The sequence below is a fragment of the Astyanax mexicanus genome, chromosome 2 (assembly GCF_023375975.1).
Source record: "Astyanax mexicanus isolate ESR-SI-001 chromosome 2, AstMex3_surface, whole genome shotgun sequence".
NCBI classification, from domain to species: Eukaryota; Metazoa; Chordata; class Actinopteri; order Characiformes; family Acestrorhamphidae; genus Astyanax; species Astyanax mexicanus.
The window spans coordinates 46,947,709-46,965,111 of NC_064409.1; the positions used below are offsets into that span (position 1 = coordinate 46,947,709).

The 17,403-nt window shown below is 35.5% G+C and overlaps 1 protein-coding gene across 1 annotated transcript; it reads right to left on the reverse strand.

Annotated features, from left to right (window-relative positions):
• Positions 1-760: 760 nt before the first annotated feature.
• Positions 761-14,946, reverse strand: hdac10 (histone deacetylase 10). Its single transcript, XM_007235102.4, has 20 exons — positions 14,700-14,946; positions 14,450-14,584; positions 12,897-12,993; positions 12,553-12,650; positions 11,923-12,027; positions 11,743-11,811; positions 11,463-11,589; positions 10,497-10,562; positions 10,316-10,375; positions 10,100-10,189; positions 9,887-9,993; positions 8,287-8,354; positions 7,758-8,028; positions 6,503-6,593; positions 5,867-5,952; positions 5,439-5,492; positions 4,955-5,036; positions 3,977-4,165; positions 2,201-2,360; positions 761-2,056 (listed from the first exon to the last, which is right to left on the reverse strand). The coding sequence occupies exons 1-20, from the start codon at positions 14,759-14,761 to the stop codon at positions 2,022-2,024; spliced, it is 2,052 nt and encodes a 683-aa protein (XP_007235164.2). The 5' UTR covers positions 14,762-14,946; the 3' UTR covers positions 761-2,021.
• Positions 14,947-17,403: the final 2,457 nt, after the last annotated feature.

Below are 17,403 nucleotides of genomic sequence, written 5' to 3' on the forward strand. Positions count from 1 at the left end.
TGTGTTATGTTGATGTACAGCTCTGGAAAAATAGTAAGAGACCACTTCAGTTTCTGAATCAGTTTTTGCCATTTTTCTATTTGTAGGTATATTTTTGAGTAAAATGAACATTGTTGTTTTATTCTATAAACTACAGACAACGTTTCTCCCAACCTCCAAATAAAAAAAGTCAATTCAAAGCATTAATTGGCAGAAAATGAGAAATGGCTGAAATAACAAAAAAAAAGATACAGAGCTTTTAGAACTCAAATTATGCAAAGAAAACAAGTTCATATTCATAAAGTTTTAAGAGTTCAGCAATCAATATTTGGTGGAATAAACCTTGTTTTTAATCACAGTCTTCATGCATCCTGGCAAGTTCTCCTCCACCAGTCTTACACACTGCTTTTGAATAACATTATGCCACTCCTGGTGCAAAAATTGAAGCAGTTCAGCTTGGTTTGATGGCTTGTGATCATCCATCTTCCTCTCGATTATATTCTAGAGGTTTTGAATTTAGTAAAATCAAAAAACATTATTTTAAAGTGGTCTCATTTTTTTCCAGAGCTGTACAGTATACCATTAGAATGTATTGTTTTCAACATTGCTATTATGTTTGAAGATTGAAACTTACCTCCCAGATAAAAAGCTATATTTCATTTAAAAAATCTTACAATACTATAAAGCCATAATGAAATTAAGTTGTATTTTGAAATTAAATTGCAATTTATATTGTATCTGGTGTGATAAAATATAAGCAAAAATGAGTTTCAGTCCAAAAATTGCTTTGCCAGTTTATTTAAAAGAATGTCCTGGAAAAACAGGGATTTGAATGCAATGGATAAAAAACATAAGGAAAATATAAATCAAAGTTAAAGAAAGAAGCAAAACAAAGAAAGTTGTGTGAAGAGTTTCTGACTATGCATGATGACCTTAATGGTCTGTCTTCCACGGTTTGGTCAGAAAGCAAACAGTTTTCCCTTGAGTCACATGCTGGAAGCTCTCAGCCAGCATCTCCCAGCTACTCCCGTTCTGCTCAGCTCACCATAGTTTTTAACAAGTCTTTATGTTAGACCTCAACCCACCAGTACATCCTCAGGGTTGAGCAAACTAAAACTAAAATCACTGGCCTTAAACTTGTTTAAAAAGCCTGTTATTATCTTAAACAGCAGCATAGGTTTCCATCAGTTGTTAAAATGCATAGTCAGTCATCATGAAGCACCTACATATCTCAAACAGTCAAAATACTGATTACATATACCGTTTTTTGTACCAATTCCAAGAAGAGACCCTGGGGCCCATCTCGACACAAAGCGCATATGGATTTCACCCATAGTTACATATGAATCACTGATAGCAAAAAAATAGATAACTTACTGATCATGCTAAATATTGATTAAGAAAAAATACAGATTTTTTTTTATCGGAAATAACACAATATACTACAGAGCAAAACTCATTCTTTTAGTTGGATTAGTTGGATCACTGTATGAAATCTATTACTTATTCCAATACAAAAATACAAAACTATTACAAAACACAAGTGCTGTTTTTTAGAATTAATATTTGTCTTTACAGGACTAGTGGCAGAAGCACACTGATGCCATTTATTATAACATTACTACAACAACAACACTACTTTAAATTGTAAATAAAAGATCTTAAGGTGCTTTTATTTATTGCAATTAAAACAATTTACTTTTGTCCCTAAAGGACATATCCACCACTAAAGACATTGAGATGATGACAGATGTTCAGTAATTTTCCTCTGTATCAGGAAGTGTTTCATAATACTTATGAACTGACAGTAATGGGTAAGGCTCAATAAAAACAGTTTTGTTCAAAAAATGTATGTAACAGCAAACCAGTTTACTAAATCACTGAAATAAATTCATAGACATACCTTCTACCAAAAGCAAATGAGGAAAATATAGATTAAGAAATGACAGAAACTAAAAGGTCATTTTTATTATGGAACATCACTCACACTATAAAAAAATGTCTTGTCATCTGGGTGTGACCAACTGGTGCTTGTTCATTGCTCATCCATCCTGATTCTTTGTTCCGCTTTCTGAAACTACACACATACAAACACTAACATTGTACATTTTGTACCCAACAAAGGAATAAATCAAAACATATTTTTTAAACAATCATATTAATATTTTGTGAGCTTTAATTAAATGTTACTGTTTTACTCCTAAAAATACAAGAAACTTACAAGAGTTGCGCAGCAAGCCCCATTTTTTCTCCAGTCTCTGTCTCTGTTTCTCAATAAATTCTACATCTTTATCCACAGGATGACCCAGAGGACCAAGAATAGGAGCAGGAGAACCAGACAGAGAGGAACATGTAGCTCCCACCATGTCTTTGTCACAGCCCTGTTTAATAATGCAAAATATGTAAAGTGTAACTCCATTGTTGCTTAAATTATTGATTACAATATTTCGTCGCTGTCCTAAAAACCTTTCCATTTTTGACGATGTGTAGATTACTGCATAATTTGAACAGACAAAATGTCCTTACAGTGTGCCAAAATTTCTTGATGAACAGACCAATAGAAACTCTTCAAAATGACCTGAAATAAACTCTTTTTACATTGACTTCCACTGAAAGTTCACAAGGTTTTTTCTCTCTCCTGTAAAGTTGCTGTTTTAGAGATGAGTGTTTTTCTTTGGACAGCTACGACTTAGTCCTTCTGAGTAGTGTAAGCAAGCTGGAACAATCAAAATGCAACTGTTAAAATGTATTTAAAAAATGAAATAGGAGTGAAAAACCTAAAATAAAATCTAACATGAAAACACATTATTTTTACTCTTCAGTTTAAGCAGTTACTTTTAAAGTGGCTTGCAAAATATTTTTACCTCTTTCACTTTTTTCACATTTGGTCACCTTACAACCACAAACTTAAATGTTATTTTAAGGAGATTTTAAAGTGCTAGACAAACAGAAAGTAGCATATAATTGTGAACTAGAACATGAACTGAATTGTGGAAAACAAAAAGCTAAACACTTGAGACTGGGAAATAGATTACCAACTTTGCGTAGCTAGAAATTGAGAGAGATATATCTCAAAAGACTTGCAGCTGTAATTGAAGCGAAAGGTGGCTCTACTAAGCCACACTTTTGCAAGTCACGCTTATTAGATTTTTATTTGATTACAATTTTGAAAAATATGCATCATTTTAACTCCACTCTACAATTATGTGCTACTTTGTGTTGGTTTCACCATAAATTACATTTGGTTATGGTTGTAAGAAGATAAAATGTGAAAAAGTTCAAGGGATATGAAAACCTTTTATATACAAGTCATAGTACAGTTGGCACTGATTCTATACAGTCCAGAGAGGTAGCAGAGTGTTAGAATAGCATGAAGTCTACTTCTAGGTGCTCATATATAAGTAAAATAACCTAATAAAAAATTTTAACCTCCTAAGAACTCTTGCATGGCGTGCATTTTTTATTTCTCTTTGCTATTTTGGTTAATTGGTACCTGATTTGTGTAAAAACAAAGAATATTTTTTTTACATAATAAAGTTTCTGAGAAAAATGATGTCCACATATGAGGATTTTAGTTTTATGTTTCAATAGAACACAATGATGTCGCAATTAGTAATAATGTGCAAAACGTTTATTTTTTTGCAAAATAAAAGTAGAAATAACAATTGTGCCCCTTTGAGCCACATGGCTTATGTGAAGTGCTGCTTCAACACAAAGACAATGTTTTCACTGTTTTTGCAGTCCAATTAAATTTCTGTAACATGTTAAACTTTATTTCCACCACTAGGTAACAGTACAATGGCCTCATAAGGGGACACCAGGCCCTTGTAGAGCAAAATTTAGTTTTGTGGTCTAGACAAACAAAAATGTGATGATGCCAGGTCCTAGGAGGTTAAAGCTTAGTTTGTTTTTTTTTTTAGAAAAAAAAAGTTTTAAAATTGGAAAGGTTTTAATATTGGAAATAGAAATAACCTAAAAATGTTAAGCACTGACTGACCTGAAGTAGGGCCAGTGTCCTGCCCTGTGCTAATCCCTGCAGCAGGGAGCTGACCTGTGCCCACACAGGCATCTCCAACCCAGAACTGCTCGTCAGTACCTGCAGCACCAGGTCAGGACTAAACTCGTAAGCCAGGGGCAGGAGCAGACCAATCAGTGCCTGCATCACACTCGCCCTGGAGTGCCCAGCCTGTGAAAAATAGAGAGAAAGAGATATAACGCAAGGTCATCCTGTCATCATTATTTAATGACCATACTACACAGGCAGTGAGAAAACAGCAAGGCTTTAGAAGACAAATTAAAATCAATTAAAATTTTTAAAAGGCCAGCTGAGACCATAGATTTATTTTTCATCAAATGATGTGAATATTAATAATAATAATTGTATACAGCTCTGAAAAACATAAGAGACCACTTAAAAATAATGTCTGGAATATAATCAAGAGGCATATGGAAGATCACAAGCCATCAAACCAAGCTGAACTGCTTGAATTTTTGCACCAGGAGTTATACAAAAGCAGTGTGTAAGACTGGTGGAGAAAAACATGCCAAGATGAATGAAAGGATTAAAAACAAGGGTTATTTCACCAAATATTGATTTCTGAACTCTTAAAACATTATGAATACGAACATATATAAAATTAAACATATATCTATAAAAAGCAAAATCAGAAAAACTGATTAAAAAACTAAAGTGTTCTCTTAACTGTTTACAGAACTGTATATATATTTTAACATGAGATAAAAAAAAGAGTTTCACATAGTTCCAAGCTTTTCGGTTGACTTGACATGCAAAGATTTCTCAGAAGTGATCTAGCTCATTTGCTAGATTTTCACAAACAAAAATAATCTAAATTATGATTGAAAACCGGCTGAACTTTTATGTTAAAAAGTCCCATCACCCCTTACTTACAGTTTCTTAACACAAAGTTATGATACTTAATAACAAGCTTCAATAATATGCCTTTCTGTAGCTCACCTTGCTCAGACACACAGGCACATGGTAGTCTGACTTCACCACTCCAGGCTCCTTACTACAGATCTGCAGCAAAAGCACTTTCCTGCACACACACACACACACACACACACAGTATAACTGTACTTTCTTAGACATATAAAACTTTATTTTAGATAACAGTTCAAAATGAAACTAAGTGTTCAAATAATTGTTATCAAATATGTATGTGGTTTTAAAATGCCTACCGGAATAATTTTATTAAATATGTTAAAAGAAAATAATTGAAAAGTGCTTAACAAGCCTTGAGGTCTAGAATTTGACAAAAAGAAAAAGAAAAACATTCTAATGTCTAGTGCAGATGATCTATACTGTTGAATGAACTACTTAAAACAATACATTCACGCATTAATACAATACAAATATAAACATTATCTGTATAAAATAAGAAATTGTACATTTTAAAATAAACACCAAAAGAGTTTTGAATAGAAGTCAAAATACACACCCACTGCCTGTGTCAACTTGAACATCCTCATCCCCCACAAACACCACCAAAACCCTGAAACATGTTAGTATCAGTATAATATTCATGTAGTGTCCATTTTTATAAGCATTTAATCTAAAACCAATATATTTCTACATTAAAAACACTGGGGCTTATTTACCAATACCTTCTAAAATATTTATTAAATTAGTTTTTGGTAAAAGCCAGAACAAAAAGTTATTGAACTGCAGAATTGTTTCTGTCAGTGCTTTTATTATGATACATTCCATTGCCCTAAACTGAAGAAATTCCTAATAAGAAATGGCTGGTGAATGTCAGGATCTTTGTAAAAATGGTGTCAGCAGGTTATAAGAAGAAATTTACTCTTAAGAATGGTTGGTAAATAAGGCCCTTTATAAATAAGAAAGAATATAAAGCAAAGTGCATACCTCTTAGAGAGGGAGTTCAAGGCATGCTGAACAGCAAATCTCACAGAAGCACACACATCAGGCACCACAACCATGCCATTACGCACCTGCCAATAACTGTACATTAGTTACGTACAAGCTTTACAAGCCAGGTTATCATGATATAACACATTTCTTCTTTTTTTTTAATATATAATTTACTTATAATTTTCACCCATTTTCCCCCTAATTTACACGGCCAATTACCCAACCCACTCATTAGGACTCCCCCTATCACTAGTAATGCCCCAACACACCAGGAGGGTGAAGACTAGCACATGCTTCCTCTGAAGCATGTGCTTCGGTAGAATCGGTAGCATTCGGTAGTGCCAGCGCACTTGGAGGAAAGCGCAGCGACTCGGTTCTGATACATCAGCTCACAGACGCCCTGTGCTGCAGACATCACCCTAGGAGTGATGTGGGGAGAGAGCGTCATCTATCCACCCGGAGTGAGCAGTTTTGCTCCCTCTGAGCGCCAGCAGCTTGATGGCAAAGCTGCATGAGCGGGGGTTCGAACCGGCGACTTAATTTCTCCAACTATTCTTATGTGCAAACCTGATCATGATAAACATATCTAGCATTCAGAATAAACAAATAAACAATATCCAAAAGACATACCTCTTTGTTTTGTACTTTCTCCAAAATTGAAACAATGTGCTGGAAGCACTCTGATGACGTCTTATCAGTCAAACCTTGAAAATGTTCTTTCCTTTAGGGAGAGAAAATATAGTTTAAAAAGTCTGGTTACTTCGATATAGTTTCTAAAAAAACATTAACTGTTTATCTAGATGTGATATTGATCTGTGAAGTGCTATCGATACATAAAAATCTCTTTATGGGATTCTGTCTATGCCAATGTCTTAAGAAATACAGCCTGTTTATCACTGGAACGAATCATCAATGGATCACTACTGAGAAGACATTCCTATGCTTTTACTGACGTAGTAGTGATGAGTTCCTTAGTGATGACCATTATATTTTTGTCAGGGATGCTCCCTGAAATTTTAGGTTAACCCCTAAAGAAAAGAATAGGTTTATATTTTTATCTGAAATATTAACTTTAATTGTATTTCATAACTTAATTATTTTTTCTGTGTGAGTAAACCGCTGTTGGGGACCAATCAGTGACCAGTGTTTTTGTTTTATCAGTCAACAAAAGTACGATAACATAAAAAAACATATATATTTATATATTCCACAACTATAGCCTAATAAATCTGGTGTATTTATGAATTAGTTTTTTTATTGACTTAAATGCTCAAATCTGTTCCCATGCTTTTGCTGCATTTAAACATGTTAATTTTGTTAATGTTGTAATTGCGCATGGCTTTGCTTACTGCAAAATAGTATATATGCAAAAAGGAACAAACATTTGTATCTTTTAAAGCATGTACAGTAGGTGTGGGACAATATATTGATATTGCAATATATTGTATTACTTTAATCGCATCAATTATTGGCGTCAAACATCAATATTTTATTGAAAAAGGCTGCCCCCCACTTTGACTCACTGAAGTTAATGCTTCATTACTGGTGGAGCTAATTTAATAAATAGGGTAAACATGTGGCGAAAAATATTAGTTGTCAAATTCTGTGAAATATACAGAAATAAATCCATAATTCCTGGTATTTGCTTATTTAGGAGTATTTTATATTCTTCAGTAACGAAGATGCTGTGAAGTATTGTTGAGAATTGTCTTGCGATATATCGAGCCTCAAAGAATCACAGTATTGTGATATCATCATTATGGACAATCTATCGTGATTATACTGTATTGTGAGATGCCCAGTGATTCGTACCCTTTGTGTAAAGTCAGTTGGAGGCTTTTGAATTTGTTGTAAATGGAATTATCAGCATTGGTGAGTTGCTAACCTGATTTTTTCTGCTTCCTCAATACACTTTTGTGGGATTTTACCCAGCATCTGGCAGCCCTTTGGGAGAGACTCCAGTTCTGTGGAGCTTGCCACAACTGTCTGCACAGGAGGAGCAGGCCTGGGTAAGGGCTCAGGCCATTTAATATCCTCAGGCTTCTCCTCGGTTTTCTCCTCCTTTTCCTTCTCGGTGTTCTCCTCCTCCTTGTTCTCTTCAGCCGTGTTCTCCAATCTGCGGCGCTTGGTGCTTGGCTCTAAAATTTGGGGATCGGCTAGAAAAACAGATTATTTGCAAAAGTCAGATTGAGCTACTCAACTGAGACCAATCTAGGTTATGTTTAGTATAGGTTAACATGTGTACAAGAACACTGATCATCTGATCCTCTATGACAAAATGAGCTAAAAAGCTATTTACACATTTACGAGGTCTGTGGGAGACACACTTATGTTTCACTGTTTGTTTTCTTAGCATGCAATAAAGTTTAATGCAAACATGAGTCTTTCAAACTAAAAAGGCAGTGTACACTCACCTGCATACTTCAAAAAGTTCCAGTACTTCCGGTGAACTGCTCGAACATTCACAACAGACTCCAGAGCACTAAAGTGTAATATAATTATTATATCATTATGTACACTCATTGTAATGTACTGGTAAGATGCTAATTCTTCAGCCAAGCTGATCTGATCACATGACTGGAAATCAGGGCAAATCAAAATTTTCAAAGGACTGCAATTAGGTGAAAAAGATTCAGACCATTTATGTATCAAAACTGCAATGTTATGTTGCTACTCCACGTGTTCATCATAGACTATAGACGCCATAGACTGCACGAGCGCACAGAGAATGCTTGCGCTTTCATGTTGACGAAGGCTCCGTCTCATGCTCTCTCCCTCACTCACGCACGCATGCACGTTTCCACTTTCCACACTCAGTTAAACTCAGTAACTCAGCATAATACAGTATTCTTATTTTTAAATCATGAAACCTACCCTATTATATTATATTATATTATATTATATTATATTATATTATATTATAACACTAAACTCTTATTATTAATTAAAGAAAAACGTAACTATGTATGTATTTTTTTCTGTATTGCCAAAATATCAAACTGGGACTTGGTATATATACTAAAAATTAAATGACTAAAATTTTAATTAAATTAAATGGCGAAAAAATGTGATCGGGACATCCCTACTTTATACAAAGATGTAACCACTATAGGAGGTCTGTGAACAGCAGTAAATAATGTTCAGGAACAAATTAAATAAATCATTTACATACATTTAAGAAATATTAAGTATACTTTTACAAAGACTTAACCATGTTTAAACATGTTTGATTTACTAAAAAGATATATATATATAATATTATATATTATATATTATAAGATATTATATATATATATATATATATATATATATATATATATATATATATATATATATATATATATATATATATATATATATATATATTATACATCAGCACTGTCTAAAAAAACATTTATTTACCAAAAACAGGAATTTTCAGGAGAACAAATAACTTTCTTCTACTTAACCCCTTAACAGGCCAGGAATTTTGTTAATTGTCTGTCTGACATTACACCCATAAATTGTAATTGAATGTATTGAAAAATAGTCAAGTAAATCTGCCACTGTCAAAATATAATGAATAAAATCATACAATTTTCTCTTTCCTGGACTTCATTTTGAAATCAATACAAATCCTCAATACAAAAAATAATGGCCTCCAAACCTGTCATTTCATTATGGTTGTCTAGTTTTCACGTCTTTTTTCAAACCCGCAGAATTTGGGTTAATTCCTATTCCTGTTATTGATCTGAAATTATTAAGTGAATTAGAGAGGAAGCAGGCAGCTTTTCCAAGTGTCCTGTATCCCTCAACGTTTTCAGTAGGGTAAATAATTTATGCAATACTGCAGAGAATATGGGTTTTGTATCACCTACACCTGTAGGTGGTATTTTAATTGGTGTCAAATACAGCTGTATGTGTTTAAATGAGGTATAGAACTTAAAACAACAAAAATGAAGATATTTTTTATGGGCAAATTAATTTTTTTAAATTTTCAATTTTTTTCTTGGGGCAGCAACTATTTAAACCCACCTGTGACATGGGGAGCCAATACCACTCAGTAAAGGTGTGGGGTCTCCAAGCAGGGTATGCATTGTCTGGCAAACTGACTGAGTAAGTGAGGTTAGGTTGTATCCGCCCTGGAGAAAACAACCAAACAAAATAAAAAAAACATGCATTAGTTAATCATTAACATAATCTAGAAAACAATAAGATTTACAGCAGTGTACTGTATGTTACTCTCACCTCAAGGACAACACACAATTTACCCTTTGCCAAGGACATGAGAAGGTGAGTGAGGTGTCCAAAGATCTCTGGAGTGGCACACATGTGACCCTGGTCAAGAAAAAAAAAGGAGTCACAATCTTCCTAATATGTACTGTATAAACATATGTATAAATAATATTTTCTGTATACTGCCTAAACATTGTCTGAAAAGCTCTAGAAACATCAGTATCTCACCTCTGGGTCTCCTATGGCAGAATCAAATCCTGCAGAGACCAGCACCAGCTCAGGATCAAACTGGAACAATAGTCAATACTATGGTCAGTAAATACACCATTGCACGTTTACATAAACACTACAACGCAAATGCAACATCTAGTTATTAATCATTAGACTTTAGATTTTTCCAGTTACCTACCTCATATGCAGCAGGCAAAAGGACATGGAAGAATACAGATAAGTAGTCACTGTTGGTCATTCCCACCTGTTTAAAAGTGACAAACTTTTAATATGAACAAAACTGATTCATCCAAGCAAATAAATGTGCTCTTAATTACATCACCAATTAATACGCTCAAATGTTTAGTGCTTATGCCTGTAATTCAGCACATTATATTTAAATGCAGAATGTGAAGTTTATTTTAAAGCACAGGACTTTAATACACATCACTCTTCTTTCTATACGATTATATAAATATTGATGTTATTTATTAACTGACAAATTACTGACAAATTACAACTAAATTAAAATGAAAAATCTTTGCCACATAGTGTATGTACAATTATGTACAGATTATGAATAATAACTGAAAAGCCACTAGTCAGACTAATATTATACTACTGCAAAAATTAACTCCTGGGCACTAACTCTTATGACAACATACTTAATTTACTCCTTTATAATTTACTGTATTAACAAATATATTAGGTTCACGTAATCCATAGTAGTTACTAAGTAAATTGACTTGATTAAAAACCTAAGCCCAATAATACTAGTGTTTGGATGGTTAACAGGCATGGGTAACATATCATAAATATCCATAAAAAACATTACATTTCATACCACACCTGCTAAAAAGGTTGCTATTTGTATGTGATGTAATTCTGAAAAAAGTATGTATGACAGAAAAATATTTAAACAGTAAATATATGTGTTTAATATTATATAGTTTCTGCTGTTTACATAATAATGTTACTTCAATATAAGACTTCATTAAAATGTTCATACCATTTCTCGTAAGCATATTGAGATGAGTTTTTGTTATATCCCTCATCACTAATGGTTAATATTATTTTGTAGGGCTGCTACCAGTGATTTTCAGATCATTCTTGGAATAAAGCTAAAGATGTCAGGAGGAAGTGTGTATGAAGTTGAGGGAAGTACCTTGTTCCAGGGCACATTGATGTTGAAGCCAGTTCCCTTGCCTTTACCCACAGTATTATAGTCAGACTCATCAAGATTGGGCCAGAAACTCTTGTGCTCATAGCGGTGCCATGAGAAATACAGCACACTGAGACCGATGGGAGAGGAAGCAGAGGCTTAGTTAGGTGAGTAAAACATATTCATTGATTCATATTCATATTCATATTCATTGTGGTCATATTCATTCATTCTATTTGTGGTTTTCTTTTGTGCTGCTCTGATTTGCTGTGAACACGCTTACCTAGGGTCTTCTTCAAAGCAGTACTGGACACCTTGCCCATGGTGAACATCCCAATCCACGATCAACACCCTGAAAACACAAGAGTCACCTCAGGCTACACATCTCTTCTAGTAACAGTTTAGTCCTGTTAATAGTAACAGTCCACTCCCTGTACTCTTATTAAACACTCCATTCTTATACCTGTTTAGGTTGTAGTGCTTCTTGGCATAGAGAGCTGCAATGGCCACATTGTTGAACACACAGAAACCATTGGCTGCGCTCCGCTGGCTGTGATGACCAGGGGGCCTGAGGAAAATTAAGAAGGATCAATTAAGAAAGAACAAATAGCAGAGAATGAGAAAACATAATTTGTGACTAATGCCAGGTTCAAACTACACCACTTTTTCAGTCGTCAGTCATTGTGCTGTAATAGTCCTTGTTGTTTCACAATACATGACACGGGGTCACAAATTACACTTTTTTTGCTCTTTTTCCTTAATTCCATTGGCAGCATGTAGCCACTGCTCCTGACTCCCAGTCGCCGACTGGGTCAGATATCTAGCATGCCAAATATTTGATAGGCATCTGCAACTGGTCTGTCAGTCAGTCCGTGATAGATAGGTGAGCGTCTTTCAGCAGTTCACACTACATGACTGTGTAAGGGCCAAGATCCCCAATCATGTAGTGTGGACCTGGCCTAAATGAAAAGACCCAATAGACACACTATTGCATGTCTTTATAGTACTATGTTGCAAGCATCTTTAAACACTCACGGATTCAAAATCCATAATAAAAAAAAAAGCATAAAGTGATGGAATTCTCTCCACTCACCTGACAAGGGCCATTCCATTTCTCACCTTCCCCTTCATTACACTGTCCACTAGCTGCAGTGAGGCCCCAATAGCCAGCTTAGCACAATTGTAGATGTTCTACAAATATGACACAAGTTTGAAATGAAAAGACATGTTTGGGACTGCAAAACAACTATACTGTAAAACACAGAAAAGGGCATAGTGTTTATTAGCTTTGATTGATGCCATGTATTGTTGCTTTTGATTTTCTAATATATTTGTACATTTTTCAATCATTTAGTCACAGTATTTGAGTTTTAATCAAACAAAATAATTGTTAGTGAGCACATAAAGTCACTTCCTACATTGTATACTGTTTCTTACAGGATGGAAGTAGACATCTCCAAATTGCTGAGTGAAGGTCTTCAGTTCCTCCACGCTCATGGAAGGTGTCTGTTTTACTTGTTCTAGATATTCTTTGCTGCACAGAAAACACAACAGAATGCACCAAAGTAAGAGTATTAAGCTTAAACAATGGTATCTGTCGGTCTTAAGAACATCAAGGAGATTATGTTAGTCTGAACCAATCACTTTAGAAAGTACGGAAGTAAATCTCTCAAAATTGAACCAGTGTAGTGTCTCTACTGGCTGTTTGCAGTATGCAGCAAAGCTGCACCCATCATCTTATGTTTTAACAACAAAACAACCCACTTTTCATGCAGGTGTTTGGGTTTAATACTTGTTATTAAGTTCCACATGTATTCATCAACCGAGAAATAACATTTAATCTGCATGAAAAATACTGACAGAACATACTTGTATTGTTTTAAAGATGCATTGCTATGCATTAAGGTTGTAAAGAAAATGTTCAGTCTTACAATGCTGCAGTATGCTGTGGTATTTTTTTATTCTTTGGTATCTTGTTGCAGTTATTGTAGTAAAATTAAATGTAGTGTTAAACACTGAACCTAACACTAACACACACAATTGTTCTGTATGTTTTTCTTTATTCATAATTTGAACACAAATTTATGAATAATTTATGTATAATATTTTTGGAAATATAGACAGGCCTTTATCTGTTATATGGTGCAATCTGGCCCCCTTTGAAAAAGGTTTGGACACCACTAGGGATGAACTGGCCTTAGGCCAATTCCTGGTGGGCCGCTGAAAGAGCTACAAATAAAATCTGATTAAAGTATTCTTATACTTGTGCATTGTTCAACAGTACCTGCAGTGCACGACCATTAGCCAATCACATACAGCAGACTTATTTGTCTAAGTCTTTACTTCTAGAATTTTACTGAGACGGGACGGAGAAACCCCCAACAACCATTAACTTGGTCAGTTCATTTTCATGTGTATGTGAATATTTGTGGGGCTAAAAGGGGAGCTGTGATTGTAGTGGGCTGGTCAAAAAAATCCAGGGCTGAACTTAGTCCTCACACCACTAGAAAAGTCCAGCCATGTTCAACAACTAAGTTTTGCTAGATCTCGTCACATACTGTAGATACATGCAGAGATATGTAGGGCCTATTTCTGGGAAGAGACCAGGACTGTTTTTTTGTCTCAGTCAGTGGGCTAGTTATAGAGCTAGAGTGCAGTGATGATACTGTTCCGGGCAGAGTTGCCAAGTTTGCGGTTTTCCCCGCCAAATTGGGCTTGTTTCAAAATCCAGTCGTGGGTGTTCTTGACTGGGATATGAAACTGTTATAAAATAACTAAAACACTAACGTTAAAATATTATTACTGAATTTAAGATGAATAGCAATACTGTTAATTCCTGTTATACACGCATAGTTGTTTTGCCTTTTGCTTCAAACGTGTGACAGAATGTGGGGCTAGTTTAAGCTTCTGAAGGGCGGGTTTTAGACTGAGTTTGGGCTGGATATTTTTTTGGGACCTGGCAACCCTGGTTCCAGGTGGTCTTTTTATACCTGTGATACAGAAGAATCTCCTCCTCCGTTCCCTCGCGGACAGAGACAGGCACACAGCGCTTCTCCAGCCCCGCGCTCTTCACAGCTTCGTAGCTCCTCGTCAGGCGCTCCGGAACCTCGATCGCGCACACAGGACTACACAGAACAGGCCGTCAGATTTACACCACAGTGCTGCACCACTGTTACACACTTTTACACACTGCAGGTGGATTATATTAACGCGCCCCTCATGTAAACGGGGTGAACTCACTCGTCCCAGAGCAGCTGGTAGCGGCTCATCTCCTCATCGTAGATCAGCGCAGTTCCGCTCATGGTGCCGTAGACTGTAGACCGCTGTGGATTATAATCACCAACACAGACCCTCAAACTAGAGGTTAACGGGAGAGACTGGCGGCTGGTGTAAACTGGGACAGTAATCCCGCAGTTTTCGTTAGGGTCAGTTGAGGACAGCCGTCTCACTTCCTCACCAACTTCTCGCGGGCTGTTAAAAGAGAAAGCGAGAGACTGCGCATGCGCAGTGTGACGCAAATCTCAGGCGTGCGCTTCAAACAGCCGTACTGTTTATAGGAGCTGCACCGTTATAACTCATAAAACTGCTGAACAGAACAGCGCCGAGAGAATAATCCACAGTCCGGTGTTCTGTCGAATCATGCTACCCATCGATACGTGCTTCCTAAAGGCACCGCGCATGCGCTGACCCACACGTTTTTTTTTATAATAAATCTGTTACAACCAGGGTTTGCTGTAATTGCACAAAAGTGTCAATGAAAATTAATAATAATAAATACAAGAATTAATATTTTAAAAATCTAAAAGTATAGTTTGTTATAACCCCTCATTGCTTTAACTTTATCATGATACAGTGATTTATGCTGTCTAACTCAGCGTTTCTCAACCTTTTTTCTATCACGGCACCCTTTAAATATATGCGAGATGTCAAGGCACCCCAGTTTACGGACGGGGGGGGGGTGCTGGCGCAGTACTTCAGGTGAGAACGAGGGGTGTTGCTGGCGGAATATGAAATAAAATAGCGCGTGCATCGCGTGGGGGGACAAAAACTTTACAGTGTGTCCCAATTTAGGGGCTGCATCCTTCAGAGGCTGTATTCGAAGACAGATTGCGTCACAGCTGCGCAGTAATACACCGCCTCTGTGGGTCGCATCCTTCAGAGTATGCTGCCTGTGAATTGGGACACACCCCGACACGAGCTGACTCTGGAAAGGAAATATGCACGTGAGGCGCAATATTTTGACGGCACCCCCGATGAAGCCAGACGGCACCCCAGGGTGCCGCGGCACCCTGGTTGAGAAACACTGGTCTAACTATACTAACGCTACATATACTGTGACTTTTACTAAGAACATGCTGTAACATGGTGCTTCTTTTGCATTTTTACAGTTAAATATACACTAGGGTAGCACGGTTTGAAAGACGGATCTAGGATTTTTTTGAATAAGTAATATTCATTATTCATTGATGGACCATGTCACACCATGTTCAAACACTTGAATGTAATTTTAAAACGCCTACACAGTAAAATCTATTAATTAGTTAATTTTGTGCCAAACGTTTTACACAAAAAATATAAAATCTGTGATCAGCATACTAAGAAGCAATTAGAAAAAGTGTATGTTGCAAATTCAAAACAGAAAAAAATTAAAATATATTGTTAAAAAAAACTCGGTTATACTAGTCTTTTATTTGCATTTTTCTTTTTGTTGTTTTTTTTTGTGCTAAAGTTTTTTGCTTTTGGAACCTTCTGAATTGTGAGGAAAATCCAGCTTTTCGTTTATTTTTAAAACCTTTTTACTTTTTTCCCAAATACTGTCAGTTCAGAACATCAAAACATCCCTCCTTAGCGCACTAGTGGTTGGATATGGAACTGCACCTAGCTGTAATGGACATCAGACATCAATAACATATTTACTGGTGAATATATATATATTTTTTTATAAACAGTCTATACTATGCATTCTCAAACGCTGTATAATAATTCTATATGACAATATAAGAAAGTTTTAATCATAAACTATTATTCTTCTCATGGCTTGGAGAATTCTTTATTTTGACTGCATCTATGCATGGAACAGTTCCGTTGAGCCAGACATTGATTCTTATCTTTTACTTTTCAGCCCATCTGTAATAATGATAATAATAAAAATAAATAAATATTAATTATAATCATGATTACCTATCTTTTTGAGGAATGGGTTTACATGAATAGGTTTACATTTAAAAATGAACAAAACAATTGGAAGTTTTACAACATTTTTAACCTGATTAAAAATAAGCGACGTTTTATTGGCACGTGTCTGTCAGACGGTTCTGAGTGAGCAGCACTGGGTAAATCAGCTCTGTGATTTTGGATTTTAAGGAGCTTCTTCTTCAGACATTACAGCACAGTGTTTTGGGCCGCATGTTTATTACGTCATCTTTAGCGCTGTTGTGGATAAACGTTGATTTCTATATAAGGAAAGGATTAATAAATTGTGAATCAAATTACAGAAAGTCGTTTTACTGTAGAAGAGAACATGAGTTGTGTGTTTATTGAAAACGGCAGGAAAACACCTTTTATTACCGAAGACACCGTGAAAGAAATGAAAGTTAACGGACAGCTTCGCTCAAATGGTCCTCTCGAGCCTCAGCAGCTCATTTTAGGAAGGCAAAAGCTGGGTGCTTGGTTCGTATCAAAGCTTTCTACTCAGGGCGCTGCCATTTTGTGTTTTCGTCCCCAGTTTAGAGTGTACATATGGCATAATAGACTTTAAAATTATATTTTACACGAAGTATAATATATATATATATATTTATAAAACGTTTATATACATATATATATATATATATATATAACGTTTATATATATATATATATATATATATATATATATATATATATATATATATATATATATATAACGTTTCAACTAGTGATGGCCGTAAATGAAGACCCCTTAA